We start from the raw sequence: 14,990 nt of genomic DNA, 5'->3' as shown, positions 1-14,990 counted from the left end.
TTTTTTATGGGGAAAGTGGCAGGACAGAAGAAAAACCTCTTGGACCCATGCCTGGAAATCGCAGGGGAAAGAGAAGTGTGGGTGAGCTTTGTCTGCATGCTGAAAGCCACTGTTGTTTTTACATGGAAAAGAACTTCCAAGCACAAGTCCACACCTGCAGTCCAAAGTGGTACAGTCCGGTGAAAAATATAAAACGTGCAGTTCAGTGTTAACAAGAAACTTTTTAAAAGCTTTACAGAAAATAACCAGTATCCCATGAACTTTCCCTTGTGATTCTGTTACATCTCTATTACAATCCGATACATCTGTTACGCTTCTGCAGAATAACATTTCAGATATTTTTCAAAAGGGGCAATTAGCAGCTGGTTTGCTTCCAAAACGTTGATGAACGTTAAGGTGTTTATTCTGATACAACAGTGATACTCATATTGCCAGCCCCATCTGGGGCAGTCACCTGCGGTGTACATTTGCACAGAGCAGGAAGAAACATTGGTTCGCTCCATTAGATGAGCCAAACAAAACCTGCATGTGAGAATGTAATCTGTATTATCTCAGCGAGCATATATTTGCTAGCTAGTGGAAACGTGGGAGCTCTGCGGTGAACATTTGCAGGGGAGAATCAGCAGGAGGAAGGAGAGAGTGCTTAACCCTTTTCCCCATGTGTCAATTCTCCTTTTCAGTCCCTTCTGCAGTCTTTACAGTGGTACCTCGGGTTAAGTACTTAATTCGTTCTGGAGGTCTGTACTTAACCTGAATCTGTTCTTAACCTGCAGCACCAGTTTAGATAATGGGGCCTCTTGCTGCCGCCGCACTGCCGGAGCCCAATTTCTGTTCTTATCCTGAAGCAAAATTCTTAACCTTAAGCACTATTTCTGGGTTAGCGGACTGTGTAACCTGAAGCGTATGTAACCTGAAGCATATGTAACCCAAGGTACCACTGTATTTCTGAAGCCAGGCTCTTGTTCTCTCCATCACCTGCTCCCCGCTGGGTGAAAACAGGACAGTGGCTGGAGGAATGTGTCTAACATGGTTAGGTATTGCCATCCCCGTTTCTCCCTGCAAAAGCCCTTCCACTCTCATGGCGACCCACAGCAGGCCACCCCCCTTAAACACAGTGGGGGCATGCATGCCTTGCCTCCCCCATAGGACAGGATCCAGCCAGCATCCTGGCATGGTCAGGAAGGGGAGGTGCCAAACATCTCTTCCCCAACCCCATCAGCCATGCAGGAAGCACCTGCCCACGCCTTGCTCAAACTGTGCTGTGGCCATACTACACGGCAAAGGCTGCCCACCTGGAGCCCAAGGTTAGTGGTAGTCTCACAAATAGAAGCCAACTCCCAGGCGCCCTGGAGACTTCAGTCCCGGCAAGAAAATATTTGAAGGGGCTGCGCCACCGCAAAGTTGATGGGCACTGCCATTCAAATGCTGTGTGTGCACCCTGTCATGATTGATCATGCAGGGAGGGGCTTACCTGCCCCCTCCCCCCAATATTTTATTCAAATTGGTACCCTTGATCATAAGCATTAATTATGTGAATATGGGGTGGGAACCCCATGTTTGCCTTAGTTCTGGTTGTTATAACTTTAACGATGTGCCGGCAGTTTGGATGACACAAAAGTATTCTCCCAAGAAAATGGTACCATTTAATAAAACAGAACCTCTCTTTTACCAGCGTCAATCCCCGTTAAAAATAATTGGACAACTTCAGAGCAGGAAAGACGCACTGTGGCTTTTTGGTTTGTTTCCGTTTTGCAGATTAAAGAAAACTTAGCTCAAATTTGGAGCTCTGGTTTGCATTGGAACACATCAAAAGAGGTCAGCATGGCTAAAGTTGCCTGTGAGCATGTGGTTTCACCCATTTTAAAGTATTTCCCGAGACATACAAAATGCTTATAAACTAGGACCTGAACTAAAAAGATAAATAGTAATATAAAAATGACATGAGGAAATAAAAAAAAAGGGGGGGGGATTCGTTTGAAAAATTTGTCACATCAATAGCTTACATAGTACTTCCCAAGTAAGCCCATTCCAGTAATTGCCCCCTGGAAGCCAACTCTTCTTTTCACTGACATGCATTTATTATCAGTTAAAATAAATATAAAGTTGACAAAAAAACAAAAACCTGGATCACATATGTAAGTTCTCCGGTTTACTTGGCTGTTTCTGCTGCACTGCCAGTTATTTCAGTCTTTCGGAAACATTCTCTAGCCAGTGCATGATCCATTTGCAACCATCGGACATAACCGTTACTATGAGGAACACACATTTATTTTGTGCAAAAAGAAAAAGAGGGTTGGGGGGGCGGGCGGGGAGAAGTAGTCTCTGTTCCACTGGTAGAACCACCTACGAAGTAAGTTTTGAATAGCTTGGGGGAGAAAATCTTCGCCTCAGGTACTTTAGGAAGTAGAGGGGGAGACAGCTGACCAGAGTGATTACTGTCACCTTCCACAAGAACGATAAGGTTGCAATGAAGTAAACATCTGCAAGAGAAGAAGAAAGAAAGAACGGTTCATATAGGAGGCATGTTGAGGGGGAGGAAGGAGAAGAAAAACAAACATCAAAATAGGTTCAACAGAACAGAGCAGTGTGCATGCACCCTAACTAAATAGCAAGCCATGCAACTTTATTTATTTATTTAAATAAATGATCCCTGGACAGTTAAGTCCAGTCAAAAGCAACTATGGGGTGTGGTGCTCATTTCAGGCCGAGGGGGCCAGGCAGCTTTCCGGGCAGTGCCAGATTTACCTATAAGCTAAACAAGATATAGATTAGGGCCCCACTCTCTTGCCCTCCCCCCACCAAAAATATACTTATTCTTCATTGTATTTCACTCTTAATATACTTCTAAACTGAAATTGTATTTCAGTTCAACAATTACTTTGGTAAAATTCATATTTTGTTATGCGCAAATGGCTTTAGATACCTATTAGGTCCATAATTTACCATATAGCATTTATTCAACACAAAAAACAGTGACAATTTGTTGTGGTCAAAGGACAGCTGGACATATAATGGGCCCCATTACCTTCAGTAGCTTAGGGCCTCATCAAACCTAAATCCGGCCCTGTTTCTGGGTCATGTGGCCAGCATAACTAAACCGTTTCTGGCGCAACGAGACACCATGACAAGTGCCAGAGCGCACAAAAACGCCATTTACCTTCCTGCTGCAGTGGTACCTATTTATCTACTTGCACTGGTGTGCTTTCAAACTGCTAGGTTGGTAGAAGCTTGGAGAGAGAAACGGGAGCTCATGGATTCAGACCGGTGACCTTCTGGTCGGCAAGCCCCAGAGGCTCAGTGGTTTAGACCACAACGCCCCCCCGTGTCCCTATTTAATAAACATGCTTACTTCAAGGAGTCCAGCTGTACATTTAAAGCTAACTGAAATCATTTTACTACGTAAAAGTAAGATGGGCTTTTGCAGGTGGTTCCTCTACTTTGACAGCTTAACTGGCGTATAACTGTGAGGTGCAACTCAGAAATGTTAATGAGAAGCCACCAAAATTTGCCCCCCTCCCCCTGCAAGCACAAGTGTTCAATGTGGGCCAGGGATTTTTTAAATACATGCAGATATAAAAAGGAACACATTAAGGGCTCCAGCATATTTATTACAGTGTTGCTGCTGTGTAGCATGGTTTGCTAAATGTATCGCTCTGCTAAATATATATATATTTAATATATTTAATATAAATAAAGGAATAAAGTAATGGAATGCTCACACTCAGTTTTCCTTCAACTTTGAAGGGACATTTATGTATATTATGAACTGAACATTGGAAAATGCCACATTTTCCTGGAAATCCCATTGATAGCAACAGCGCTCACTTCTGAGTAGATATGTATAAGATTGTATTGTTAGAATACAGTATCAGAAGTACTTTTCTTAGCTTTTTTTAAGCACAAATTTGAGAAGAAAGCACAGCCCCTTTTCAAAGTATACTTAAATGCCCTTTAAAAAAGAATTAAAACTGGGTGTAAACATTCCATGAACGAATTTCATCAGTTCCACTCTGATGAAGTAGCTAACTGCCTAAAGTGCTGTTTCAATAAAATTATTTCAGGTTAGCTGTAAAAGAGGAACTGGATCCTCTTAAAACAGCAATGGAATCATACTAAAATACAGTATACCGTATTTTTCGCCCTATAGGACACACTTTTTCCCCTCCAAAAATGAAGGGGAATTCTGGGTGCGTCCTATGGGGCGGATGCAGGCTTCAGGAAGACATCCGCAGCCTGGGCAGCCCTGCGGGAGGTCCCACAGGGATGTCTAGGCTGCAGATAGCAGCCTGCTTCCCGGAGCATTGGGTGCCCTGAAAGCAGAGCGCCCAGTGCTTCGGGCACACATCCGCAGCGTGGGGAGTCCAGCGGGAGTTCCCCGCAAGGCTCCCCATGCTGCGGATAGCAGTCTGCCGCCCGGCGGGCGGGGCGCCCTGAAGCAGAGCGCCCCGCGCGCCGGACAGACATCCACAGCGTGGGGAGCCCTGCAGGAGTTCCCCGCAGGGCTCCCAACACTGCGGATAGCAGCCTGCCGCCTTGCGCGTGGGGCACCCTGAAGCAGAGCGCCCCTCGCGCTGGGCAGACATCGGCCAGCCCCACAAGCTCGGGGGACAGCAGGGAGGCGCAGCGCTGCCATCCCGCTGTTCCTTGACCTGGTTCGGTTTCCCCGACCTGCTTTTGGGGGGGAAATAAAGGGAAAAAAATCCCTTTATTTCCCCCCCAAAAAACCAGGTGCGTCCTATGGGACAAAAAATACGGTACATTTTTTTAAAAAAAATCAAGCTTCCATATTGAAAATGCGATTGCTAAAATACAACAACAATGTTACTTATGCTTTGAATTTCTAAATGAAAGTTGGTGACTAGTAGCAAGTTTTCAATCTTTGCAGCAGTAAGCAAACACTTAAAGTTGAAAGTAAACTGACAAAAGCGTCGCACTAAGGTCTTCAAAGGGGGGGGGGGAAATGAATCTTCAAAGTTGAAGTTCTGGAAACACAACTTTTAATTCAGCATTGACAGCTGCATATTTTGGAATGGAGGTAGATATATTGTTTCATTGCAATTTTAGACCGCTCTGCAAATTAGCAGTTATTTTCCTTTCGTTTCCCCCTGTTCTGTCAGCCCTTCCATGACTTCCTTTTTTCCATTTCCACTGAAAGATTAGACTAATAATGGATGCAAAAAAAGAGACCTTAGTAGACTTTTCTATATCACTACAAGGAGAGGGCTATTGTTAGCCATCTCTGAGATCTGTGGTGAATTCTCATGGTGGTGGCCCCATGCCTCGGGAACAGCCTTCCCTCTGAAGTGTGTCTCACCATGTCCCAGTTGTCATTGCATCATCTGCCAAAGACTTGCCTCTTTGCTCAGGCTCTTGGGTAAGGGAGAGGTACATCGGATTGGATTTCTATTGTGGCTGTCGTTTTACTTGTATGGAAATTGTGTTTGCTGCTTTTCAATATTATTGTTTAATTGTAACTGCCTGTATTTTGGCACCTTGGAATGAAGGGTGGCCTTTAAACAGAGTAAGCAAATGAATAAAATATGTTGGCTACTGTGGGGGACAGGCCTCTTGGTCTGATACAAGAGGGCTTTACTTATGCTAATGTTTTTATAGGATAGGGGTGACTCCTCTGCAAAAACTTACAACAGTAGCTTATAACTTAGGGTAGCCAGACGTCCCTGGTTCCTGGGGACAGTTCCCAGATTTGCAAATCTGTCCCAAGAAACACGGCGGTGGTAGTCTCAGCAGCCTGGAGCCAGTCTGGTAGCGCAGTTGGCTCTGGCTGGCTTCAGGAGCTGCTCACTGCTGCCACTGCTGTAGGGTAACCGGGGAGATCCAGTGGTACAGATCTCTTTCCCCTTCGCCCTTCGTTTTGACAGATTGGAGGAGGCTCGGGAGTTGTGGGCGGGTGGCCGTTGCCCAGGAGGGGTGCAGGGCATGTGGTTTCTCTGCCAGGCAAGGTGCAAAGCCCTTCTTTTGCACCCTGTGAAACATAAATGCAGTGGCGTAGCGTGGGGTGCAGGGGGGCCGGCGCAACATCTGGGGGGCGCTCACACTCGCAGCTCTCTGCCCCTACTAAAATCCACGGGTTAGGGGGCGCAAATTACTTGCCTTGCCCGGGGTGCTGACAACCCACGCTACGCCACTGCATAAATGCGCAGAGTTTTTAAAAACTGGGCAACGGCCACCTGCCTGCGACTCCCAAGCCTCCCCCGATCAGTCAAAACGAAGGGGGAAGGAGATCGGGGGAGGCTCAGGAGTTGCGGGCGGGTGGCCGTTGCCCAGTTTTTTAAAAACTCTGCGCATTTATTTTTCACAGGGTGCAAAAGAAGGGATTTGCACCTTTATACAATATGCATGTGTGCTGGGGCCCAGGGTCTTTTGCCTCACCATCCCCACTACTGACTCCTTGTTGCTACTCAGCTTAAAAAAAAAAAGAAAAAAGTGTCCCCAGATTCATTGAACAAAATCTGGTAACCATATTATAACTGCCCATCACCATCTTGACCTATCAATGGGCTAAGGAACGAAATTAACTGTCTTGGCAGTCTTGTAGATCACAGGTTTTCTACATCTGCTCTAACACCAATTCATCACTTTCTTTGCCCATTACAATTCATGGGATTGCAGTTGAACATTTGGAGTATGGGATGGAAAATCCACATGGCACCCTGCTTGCTTTCAATATTGAAGATGGTCAATTCTTTAATTCTAGCTGCCCTAGAGCCCGTGCCCTAAATCCATTTCCAGAAGTACCTTGGCTTCCAGAACTAGCCCTGGCTTTACATTTGACCGAAGAAGTTTTGAGAAATTCAGAGCAACGGCTATTACCAATAAACTCGTGCAAGAAGACCAGCGAGGCAATGTAGCAGGAAAGGCTGAGTAGTTCTGCCACTATCATGAGCCAATGCCACGTCTGGATTGTCAGCGCCACCATCAACAGCTCAGTGAGGATCAAGGAGGTGAAGGAAATAGCCACAATGTGGACAAACTCAGATTCAAAGAGCAGCAATGCGCCGTACATAATGATGCTGCCTGCAAGTGGACGGAAGAGAAAGGAGGGGTTAAATAAAGTACAAAAATGTAAAAAACACAGTGGGTTGGATCCAGACTTTGAGCGGTCTCCCTGAAATCAGTGGGACTTGCTAGTCAGAGCTATGACCCTTCCATGAACAAGAAAATACAGAAGACTTCCTTCCTTCCTCTAGCTCAGTGGTTCTCAACCTGTGGGTCCCCAGATGTTGTTGGACTACAACTCCCATCATCCCTGACCACTGGTCATGCTGGCTAGGAATGATGGGAGCTGTAGTCCCAAGCATCTGGAGGGCCAGAGTTTGCCTATGCCTGTGCTAGACAGTATCTTAGTATTATACAGTAGCTGAAGAGTTTTCAAAACACTTATTATTATTATGAACAATTATATTATTAACCAGCAAAATACATCACAGCCGAGGAACGTTTGGCCCTTCGTGTGTTGTTGACTATGACTCCCATTATCCCTGACCATTGGGCCATGCTGCTAGGGTCAATGGTCCAGCAACAGGTTGGATGTCCCCTTCTGACATATTATCCTGACTAACCTTACAAAAGCCCTGCAACTAGGTAGACCTGTAATAATATTCACACACTGAAGGTGGGGGCAGGTTAGGCTGAGAGAGAGAGGAGTTTGACCAAGAGGATTTCTCAGTGCGTTCAGGGCTGTGGTGAGATTCTGAAGCTAATTTTGTCACTAGTCTTAAGCATGCTAAGAAGTCTCAATGAACTCAGTAGGACTTATGTTCAAGGAAACGTATTTTTTGAGAATGGTTAGGGAGAGAAAGACTGAGAATCACTTTGCATCCTACTTCTGGCTGATCTGAGAATAGCTACACAACGTCCCAGATCCTCAGCTGCAGACATAACTCATGTCATCAGCATGAGTAATCTGCACTGATGACTAATCCACAGACATCACATTATGCTTGTTTGAAGAACAATTCTACCAGTGACTCAAGATCAAGCCATAAAACACAGACCCAGGGAGTAAATTTTCCACCATCTGGGTACTGCTCAGTTTTGGGCCATCCCTGATCTTGAGCGATAACTACTAGCCAAAATTGCATGGTGTGATCCATCAAGGGGTGAGGTCATCTGACCAACAGAATGTAACAGGAGAAGGCTCTTGGCTTGGAAAGCTTTCCCACGATGTCTCACTCTTTCTGACTGTCCGGGAGCTGTGTGATCTCTGCAAAGGCCAAGACACTGCTCTATAGTATTGATTTAGCCCTTGAAAAGTAATTGCTGTTGCAGCCAAGTCTCCAATTCTTCTCTGACCCTCTTAAAATGTAATATATTCCTGGTCCTCCTTTTCAAATTAAAAAGGCAATCAATGAACTTAGCACCTCTGAATGTGAAGTTAACTGATGGACAATGGCTGCTATGCAGAGTGAAGGGTGCAGAACCCTGGGAAGCCATTATGGTCCCCTCTGCAACACTCACTGATGTTTTTTGTGACATTACATCTAAAGCATTAACCGCACAGCAAATCCACCCTGAAGCATCCAGCCATCAGTTATGTACTTTCTCAAACTTACATTTTATATTCCAGCTTCCCTTCAAATAGGTCAGAGCAGAAAACACATACCCCCAACTCTGTGAGGTAGCTAATAAAATAATAATAATAATAATAATAATAATAATAATAATAATAATAGTTATTATTTTGTATCCTGACCATCTGACTTTGTTGCCCCAGCCACTCTGGGTGGTTTCCAACATATATCAAAACATAATAAAACATTAAGCCTTAAAAAGCTTCCCTATACAGGGCGGCCTTCAGGTGTCTTCTAAAGGTTATATAGTTATTCATCTCCTTGACATCTGATGGGAGGGTGTTCCACAAGGTGGAAGGCCCTTTGCCTGGTTCCCTGTAGCTTCACTTCTCATAATGAGGAAACCGCCAGAAGGCCCTCGGAGCTGGACCTCAGTGTCCAGGTATGAAAAATGGGGATGAAAATGCTCCTTCAGGTATACAGGGCCGAACCCGTTTGGGGCTTTAAAGATCAGCACCGACTAGTGTTAGAAACTGAGATATGAAAACTAGGAGCTAAACGGCACCTTAATCCTAGGTTATGGGCACAACAACGGACTGTCTAGGCGTGCTTTTTTATAACAAGAACACAGTGATGAAAGTGAATGAACTGCAGCTAAAATATTATGTTCATTTTTCACATGGTCTAGTCTAAGAGTGTTTCTTCTCCAGTCTTCAGAGAGTAGGAGGCAGAAACAGCTCCTCCTTTCCTTCACTCTGCAGTTTTAATCTGAAATCTTAGATGCAGTACTGAGCCCAGAGCTCAGAAACTGTTTGCGCTAATAAAATTCCCTGTCACAAAATGCGCCTTGAACAATGGGAGTTTTGAACACTGGCACCAACACTTTGAATTGTGCTCAGAAACGTGCTGGGAGCAGTCTAGGTCTTTCAGTGTAGGCCTTTCAATGTAGCCCAAGAATGAGTGACTGACCCAAGGTCACCCAGTGAGTTTCATGGCTGAGTGGGGATTTGAACCCTGGTCTCCCAGGTCCAAGTCTGACACTCTAACATATATACCACGCAGAGAAGGGATGCATGGAGAGTGCTAATGATGACCAGGACATGGCACAATAGGGTTCAATGGGAGCCTCTATAGAAAGGCATCACGAGCAATTCACTTAGGCTGTAGCAGAAGCAGTAAGCTCCTTGTGTTCTGTGGTACTGTGACTGGTTTGCTGGAGGAGGTATCTGTTGGCTTAGTCTTTGCTGAGCTGCATTGTCATTACTGTCAATGGCCATATGGTGGTATTAGAATGGACCACTCAACAGAGGTCAGGTGATGTAAGAGCCAGGTAGGGTTCTACCCAGTCCTACAATGCTGCTGATCGTGGCTTGGTTCCTTGGCCTCATTGCTCAGGTAGACACAGGAGACTGAGCTGCTCTTGTCTCCAGACCACCACCGTGACAGCCCCTCTGCACGCTGCTCTCTGCACATGGAGGAAGCAGGATTGCAGCCAATGTCTGGGGAAATCTGAGAAGCCAGAAGGAAACTGAACAGGACTTCCAGTGGTCAGGGAATGAGCATGTGTTTGTGTAGGTATAAATCTCTGCAGAGTTCATTGCCTCTCTTCCAAACCTATAAAAACCAGAATTTATTATGCGCAAATATTCAATTTAGTAGATTTGCTTATTCAAGTCAGTGTTTGTTGTTTCCACCAAATCTGGGAAAATATGAGATTTGAACAATTCATTTCAAACAATTCACTGAGAGGTACCTGGACAGACAGGCTCTTACCTTGGTAAATACTTATCAAAACCCATATCAAAAATGTCTTGTATGATAAGGGCCTTCCCTAAAGAAATGAAAGAGGACAGGGAAACAAAATGAATGTCAGTCTAATGCACATTTCTGTATGTGATCTTGAGCATAAACCTGAAGACAGAAGATGAAAACACAACACAAGATGTATCAAACCTTCAGAAGATCTTTGTAGAGTTCTGGGTACAGCATGGCAACTTCTGATTTGACATCTTTGTCCAGCACTAAAGAGAACACTGGAAACATAGTATAGAGTGTAGAATACCTGAAAGCAACAACAGAAGAGATCCCCATTGATTTCCACATGGATTCAACACCTCCTCTCCCACCTCGACAAATCCCTCGACAAATCTGACTGAGGGGTGGCAAACGGAAGCAGAATGGGGAGAGTTGTTTTTGTTGATTTCTACATTTCTCTATGCTGTCTCTCGTAACTGAATGTCATTGGCCACTTAAAGGGTTTGGGTTCGACCCAGGATGAGATCAGCAATGAAGTTTAAGCCTCTTCTCACCTCTCCTCCTCCACAGAGGGTTGTAAGCAATGCAGTACCAAGTAACTTGGTAAGGAAGTACAAGGATTCTTGCTTGCACAATAGAAATTCTCCTCCCTTGCCTTCTCTCCCACAACCCCCTAAATTTGTTCTGGGGGTTGCCCCGCCCTCTGGAGCAGGGTGCACACACAGGGAGGAGATGGGAGGAAAAGCTCCATTGTACAAGCAAAAACTCCTTTGCCAACAGAATGAGTGCATTGGATACCACCCAGAGCTTCTTTTAAAAATGTTTCTTGCTAATAGCCACCACTACATATATATGAGTTCCATGCACAGACATGCATTTCTAATTTCATTTCTGCCAAGGCTAATAGCCCAGATCCCAAATTCTGGCTAATCCACAATCCCATGCATAGTCAGTTTCCCTGTCTCTATTATCAGTGTACTGCATAAAATAATTGGAAGGCACAAAAAATGCATGGGTGTCATAATTAAACCCCACAAAACCCTCGTTTTTAAACAGCTTTGAACATTCATATTCCAGGAGTTGGAAGTACATGCTTCAGGAAAGGAAAAACAAGTGAAATCAAAGCTCCTGTTATAAATAGGATATCATAGGAATTTGCCACATCATAATATTTAGCCACTCATACCAGTATTGTCTACTCTGACTGGCTTTCTACAGTCTCAGATAGAAGTCTTTTCCACTGTCTTGTCACCTGACCCCTTTAAATAGGAATGCCATAGATTGAATCCTCTTCTGACAACCTTCTCCATTCCAGGCATGTGTCCTACTGCTGAACTACAACCCCACCCTGAGGCTGCTGTCCAAGAGCTGCTTCACATCTGAAATGCATCTCTCTCTCTCTAAAAAAAGTGCACTGTGTTTTATGTGTGATCTAAAAGCATAAATGTGGCAAACACATTTGCAAAGCATAGATATCACACGGAGCCACTCATCAGGGGTTAGAACTAGCTGCTCCTCCTTGGCAAAAGCAGACTTTGAGGCAAATTTTGTTGTGTTGCCGTGAAATGTGTGATGTTGTCTAAGACACAGGCCCTAACACTGAAAACCAATGTTTGCCAATGCTCAGCCAATGCTCAGTCTTAATTCTTCTGCTACAATGACAGACCTTAGGCCAGAAACATGTGAAGTGGGACACATGTATCTGTTGTGCTTTTTTGAATAAAAAAAGGACTCATGTTAGAAAACCATTGGCTGCCCAGGTTAATTTACTAGTTTTAAAATTTACATCCTGCTTTTCTTCCAAAAGAGGGACTTCTGAGCAAATTAAACCCTTTCTTCCTGGTCCTCAAATAAAAGTTGCCATAAGAGCTGAAATTGGTTCTAATCAGATCCACGTGCTTATCATGATTGTGGGATTAATTGCTGCTTTGAAAATGTGAGCCTTCAAAGTCTCATCTCTTATTCTGATAACAGCAGCTATAGCAGGAAGGAAGGCAGTCCACATTGTAGACAGCGACACACGAGGATGTGAATGCTTCCAGACATACGAGGATTTCAAAACTAGCCTCCTTGCATTTCAGACTTCCTAGTTACATATTTTTTGGGGGGGAGTGTTTGGTTCTTACCCAATAATGAGGAAGCCCTGGTAGAGAGGGACGGATGCAAAGTAGAATACCGAAGAAAAAACAGCCTGCAGAACAAACAAAAAAGGAAAGACTCTTTAGGCTTCGAAGCAAAGATGTGTTCAACAGCAATGATCCATCCAGACGGCTCACATGGCAATAGGAATTCTGTGGCAATTCACAGAAGCGGAGCAAGATTGGAACTTGCCACTTGGGGACTGAAGGCAGACGTGAGCTAAAAGTGATTTGAAGAAGGGATGCTCATGGCATTTAAACACATCCCACTTTATAGTTTCAGAAAGCTACAATGCTTACTTGACAAATGCATGATTTTCACTTGGTGCATTTTGTCAGACAGCCTGAGTACCTGGTTTTCAGTGAACACTAATCTACATGTTTTCTTTACAGTCTGTCAGCTGCAGGCTTTAAATCAGGGATGGGGAATCACAGAATTGTAGAGTTGAAAGGGACCACAAGGATCATCTAGTCCAACCTCCTGCAGTGCAGGAATCTTTCACCCAACATGGGGCTCGAACCCATGAACCCGAGATGAAGAGTCTCATGCTTTATCAACTGAGCTCTCTCTCATCTATGGCCTTCCAGATGTTCTTGGACACCAGCTCCCATCAGCCAGTTGGCCAGCATGGCCAACAGCCAGGAATGGTGGAAATTATAGTTCAACAACAATTGTGGATTCCTATATTGGCTTTCCCGACGTACACACTCATTCCACGTTTTAAAAAATATAGTTTGAGAAACCTACAATGCCTGTTTGAAAAGACCACAGGTGACAAAGAAAAAGGTGCTGTCATGTGCAGGATTTAAAGCAGCACCTCTCAAACCATCTTAATTCTTAAAAAGCTATTGTTTCCACACGAGGAAGACTCAACGTGAGCTGAACTAGAGAGGTAGCAAGCTGTGCTTTAATCACAGAACATGCAGACTTGTGTTCTGCGTTCCATCCTACCTATTCTCTCTCTCCTCAAAAGCAATTACTCCCATTGCCCATCATCTGACACATGCTTAAGTATCCTGACAATCAACAGGTCTGAAGTTTCTTTGGGACGCAAAAAAAAAAGGTCATGGATGTTTTCACAGAACTATTTGGACACCGAATTCAAACTCTGTCTCACTGTTGGCGCACATACAATCAAGATACACAGAGCCTTCACAGCTGGCCTTCAGGTACTATGGGGAGAGGGGAATGTCTATTTTCAAGTTTTTGGTAAGTTAAAAAGCAGAATTCCACCCATGACTTCACTAGAGCTTGCTCCTAGGTAAGCAGGTATAGGAATACAGTCTGCCTTTATGCTACTGGTTCTTGGATTTTACTGTTGTAGATTATAGGATACCTTGTTGGACTTATTTTTAGGTGGGAAACAAAATTAAATATCCATTTACAGTGGATAGTTGTCAGAGGATATGGCTATAAATGGCTACTAGCCATGAGATGGTTATGCTTTGTCTCTGCTCTTGCAGGCAGCATGCCTTTGCAAATACCACTTGCTGAGAAGAGTAAGTGGGAACAGCACTGTTGCACCCAGGTCCCACCTGTGGGCTTTCAATGGACATCTGGATGGCCCTTGTGAGACAAGGATGTTGGACCAGGTAAGCCTTTGGTCTGGTGCAGTCATCTTGACATTGGGTGGGTGGATCCATGACTCTGCTCCACCACTATAGGAACAGATAGGGCCAGCCCTGAGCCTTTGCCAACCACAACCCCTTATTTATTAACTAATGGAGATTTTAATCGTGTTACCAACTGGAAAGCTTAAACCTTGCAGCTCCGATAAAAATAAGACACATTTTCAGTTTTAATAGAAGCAAGACGCTACACTGAATCGACTTCGTGATGTATTAAAGGTAAAGGTAAAGGTACCCCTGCCCATACGGGCCAGTCTTGACAGACTCTGGGGTTGTGCGCCCATCTCACTTAAGAGGCCAGGGGCCAGCGCTGTCCGGAGACACTTCCGGGTCACGTGGCCAGCGTGACATCGCTGCTCTGGCGAGCCAGAGCCGCACACGGAAATGCCATTTACCTTCCCGCTGGTAAGCGGTCCCTATTTATCTACTTGCACCCGGAGGTGCTTTCGAACTGCTAGGTTGGCAGGCGCTGGGACCGAGCAGCGGGAGCGCACCCCGCCGCAGGGATTCGAACCGCCGACCTTTCGATCGGCAAGTCCTAGGTGCTGAGGCTTTAACCCACAGCGCCACCTGCGTCCCCTCGTGATGTATTAGAGCAATGTAAAAATACCGATTTTAACTTTTGGACATCAGTCGTGCTCTCTTAAACAGGGAGAAGAAAAGTGAAGATGCTGTGGTGTTACTTGCCTGCATTGTACTGATACACAAGCTTCTGTGGATCACAAACTGGCTGAGGGCTGCAGATCTTTTGTAGCTGTTCCGTCCGTGCACCATCAGTAGCCGGCCCAGATGCTTAAACTGAGTGATGGAGAAGTCTGCTGCAAGGGAAGCTTGCTTTCCTTCCTAGGTACACCAAGAAATAATTAAGAAAAGCAACAACCTATCAGACCACCAGATAGGAGGAAAACATATCCTGCCATAGGGAAACAGATACAGT

General features: G+C 44.9%; 1 protein-coding gene across 3 annotated transcripts in view; it reads right to left on the bottom strand.

Moving 5' to 3' along the window:
* Positions 1-1,618: 1,618 nt before the first annotated feature.
* ATP9A (ATPase phospholipid transporting 9A (putative)) overlaps positions 1,619-14,990 on the bottom strand; it is a 93,513-nt gene continuing 80,141 nt past the window's right edge. For all 3 annotated transcript variants that reach the window (XM_081916709.1, XM_081916707.1, XM_081916708.1), the window contains exons 23-28: positions 14,741-14,896; positions 12,413-12,477; positions 10,485-10,593; positions 10,305-10,362; positions 6,832-7,035; positions 1,619-2,480 (exon numbers count right to left, since the gene is read on the bottom strand). In XM_081916709.1, coding sequence (XP_081772835.1) covers positions 2,344-2,480; positions 6,832-7,035; positions 10,305-10,362; positions 10,485-10,593; positions 12,413-12,477; positions 14,741-14,896 — 729 coding nt within the window. In that variant the 3' untranslated portion in view covers positions 1,619-2,343. The remainder of the gene's footprint in view (positions 2,481-6,831; positions 7,036-10,304; positions 10,363-10,484; positions 10,594-12,412; positions 12,478-14,740; positions 14,897-14,990) is intronic.

Source organism: Podarcis melisellensis (genome assembly GCF_964234715.1).
Source record: "Podarcis melisellensis genome assembly, chromosome: 6".
NCBI classification, from domain to species: domain Eukaryota; kingdom Metazoa; phylum Chordata; class Lepidosauria; order Squamata; family Lacertidae; genus Podarcis; species Podarcis melisellensis.
The sequence above is the reverse complement of the archived record's forward strand: the minus strand, read 5'-3'. Positions and strand labels throughout refer to the sequence as shown.